At 40.7% G+C, this 3,129-nt stretch overlaps 1 protein-coding gene across 1 annotated transcript; it reads right to left on the minus strand.

Moving 5' to 3' along the window:
• Nucleotides 1-272: 272 nt before the first annotated feature.
• On the minus strand, nucleotides 273-2,888 carry LOC107794794 (transcription factor TCP8-like). Its single transcript, XM_016617326.1, has 2 exons — nucleotides 774-2,888; nucleotides 273-661 (listed from the first exon to the last, which is right to left on the minus strand). The coding sequence occupies exon 1, from the start codon at nucleotides 2,430-2,432 to the stop codon at nucleotides 801-803; it is 1,632 nt and encodes a 543-aa protein (XP_016472812.1). The 5' UTR covers nucleotides 2,433-2,888; the 3' UTR covers nucleotides 273-661; nucleotides 774-800.
• Nucleotides 2,889-3,129: the final 241 nt, after the last annotated feature.

Genomic DNA, 3,129 nt, shown 5'->3' on the forward strand with positions numbered 1-3,129 from the left:
CATCCTCCTCTATATGCATTCCTATTGAAGCAAGAGTTTCTGTTTCTTTCCCTTTATTTTAAAAAAAACTTGGAAATTAGAAAATCAAAAGTGAAAAGAAAGGGAGGAAAGAAAATTTAAAAAGTAAAGCTGCCAATTCCTCATCTTTCACGGTGGGGAAAAAAGAGATGATGTAAAAGGGCTTTTCCTGTTTTACTATCCATTGTCAGTAACTTTGAGAAAAATGGTGTCTTTATATTTACTACATAAAATTTGAAAAAGAATGCAAGAAATTAAACAAATATACTTGGATATTATAGTACAGAATTATCTCTATAATTCTTTTTTGAACTGTTTTTGCATTTTTCTCATACACACAACGGCAAGCTGAGCTTTTGAAAAATACTAAACACAAATATATCCTCCTATACAAATCTCTCTCTTCAGTCCTAGCTAATATCCCAAAGGACCAAAACTAACAAAATACATTTCAAATTCTTCACAACTCTCTAGCAAAAAGTTCTCAAAAAGAAACAAACAAACAGAAAAAAAGGTAATAATGACAGACAAAACCAAATGACAACTAACATATACCTCTCTGTCTGTCTTCCATGAAGTCCTCATTCATATGAACTGAATCTTTCAAGCACTTTCACTCATCACACTTTAGAAATTTAAAAATCTGCATAACAAATTCAACCCATTATTCATAACAAATTATGAAAACAAAGAATTAAGAATTTAAGGATTTGATATATGCATTTACTAAAAAGAACTAAGAATCAAGAACTGACCAATAATATAGATTTTACTTCAAACTATTACTGAGAGCTGTTTGGATCATCCTCTTCGCTATCCGCAGGTTGAGGTTGATGTTGTTGTTGATGTTGCTGATGATGTTCCAATGAGTGACTTTGATGGTCCGAATTCATATTCAAACCACTTCTTGAATAAGCATTAAGGGCTGCTAACATGCCCAAATTACTTTCAGACATTCCCAACCCAAGATGTTGAGATGGTTGTTGTTGTTGTTGCTGCTGCATTATCATTGAGCCTAGTTGCAATGGATTTCCTCTCCCACTTTGAAATTCGAGATTTGTTGGAATATTAAATCTAGGCATGAAATGCAATGGTGCTTGCATCGTATTTGAGCTACCCATAGAAAAAGGCCACATTTGAGACTCGAGTGTAGTAGTTCCTGACGTGCTTGCCATGGGTGCGGACAACGTATGTCCGCTACCACTAGCAGTGACTGGCAGCATCCAGAACGGGCTACCAGTGGTTCCACTGGTGGGCGGTGGTGCCACTGCCCACAAGCCAGTTGCTGGCATCATATTAGCATGCCGAAGCATATTGGATGATGGTCCAGCTACAGCTTCTTGGGAAGGTTTAGGCAATTGCGAAGAATTTCCCTTGAATTGCTTATTTGAAGGTGAACTAGATCCTCCAGAAACTTCTCCTTGCGGATTACTTGAACCTTCCTCTTTGAACAAATCTTCTCGATATCTCTTCCGAAGGTAATTCTCCGTTCCCTCTTGTCCTCCACCACCATCTCCGCTGCTACCACCGCCGCCACCTCCTTGTATTGATTCGGCGATTGGATTTGCCGTTAGAAGATGAGGATTTTGATGAAACCCTAGCATGTGAGAGAAACCTTCTTCAAAAGGATGAGGCGGATGGTGAGCAGCAGCTAGGGCTAAAGCGCTATGAAACGAATGTGGAGCTGACTTAGACGGCGGAGCCGACAGAGTGGAGCCGCTGCTACGGAGAGATATGTTTAGAGTGGAAAAGTTGGCTGGGATGGTGCCGGTGCCTGTGGCAGCGATGATAGCTGGCTCGGCTTGCTGTAAGAGCCATTCGATGGTTTCTCCGTCGGACTTATGGCCTAATTCTCGAGTCAATTGGAATACCCTAGCTGCACAGGCGGCTGGCATTCGGATGCGCCGCCCTCGTCCGTCAACTTTGGTGTGCCGATCCTTGGTTTGTTTCTTCGGCGGCTGGGGTTGCAGCTGTTGTTGTTGCACAAGTTGTGTTTGCTGTATTGCCAGCTGCTGCTGTTGGGATTGAGATTTCTTGTTTTGGTCAATCAGGGAGTCGGATCTAGTGGCGATAGCAAGAGAAGCATCAACTAGATGAGGTGGCTGCTGCTGCTGAGGTGGAGGAGTAAGAGAGGAAGTAGAAGGAGAAGCACTAGTAGCAGCAGTAGGAGTAGGACTAGCAGAATTATTAAGACCAGGTGGAGCAGAAGGTTGGATGGAGATAGAGGTCATAAAAGGAACAGATGATCGGCCATGTTGCTGTTGAAAGTGGTGGGAGAGGAGCTGATACTGGTGCTGATGCTGGTGGTGTAGAGGTTGAGAAGGGGCGGTGTTGGTGGTGGAAGTGGCGGTGGTGGTGTTGTTTTGTTTACTAGTGCTATTAGTATTGTTGTTTTGTAAATCAGAGAGTTCCATAATTTTAGTTTTAGGGGGGAGAGAGAGAGAGTGGTGGCCTGGGTTTGGAATGTGGGGGTGGGTGGGGTAATCAAGAATTTTGTTGGTGGGTTCAAGAAAACTGATCTTTCTTTATTTGCCTTTTTTCTCTGTCGGATGATTTTTGTTTCTAAGTTCGCAGCAACCCCATCTCCATCTCCCCCCTCTCTTCTTCCAAACTCAAGAAAGAGATAAGAGAGAAAGGTGGGGAAGAGAGAAAAAGAAAAAACAGAGAGAGAGAGAGAGAGAGAGAGAGAGTGGTATTTGACAAGGGGGTGGGTAGGGGTCTAACTTGGACAAAGAGTTTTTGTGGGGTTCATTAGGTTCTTCTCTGATTGACTCTTGTTTTCTTCCAAGAGTGAGAGAAAGAAGCAGATGTATAGTTCTGAAAGGAAGAAAGAAGAAACTCTGTAGTTTGATAAAGTTGTTTGTGGGGGTACGGTGTTTTTTTTTGGGGGGGATATAGAGAAGTGCTTATATAAGGAGATATTTTTTAAGAAGAAATGGGGGAATTAAATAAATTAACTTATTTTTATGTTATTGTAAAACATATTATAACAAATAATGCGTTATTTTTTATTTTACTCTAATATTTGCACATATTTTTTAAATGATGCAATAGTGCCAAATTTTTTGTTCACACTTTTAATTTAAGAAAATTAAACTCATGAAAAAAGTA

The sequence above is a fragment of the Nicotiana tabacum genome, chromosome 19 (genome assembly GCF_000715075.1).
Source record: "Nicotiana tabacum cultivar K326 chromosome 19, ASM71507v2, whole genome shotgun sequence".
Lineage (NCBI taxonomy): Eukaryota > Viridiplantae > Streptophyta > Magnoliopsida > Solanales > Solanaceae > Nicotiana > Nicotiana tabacum.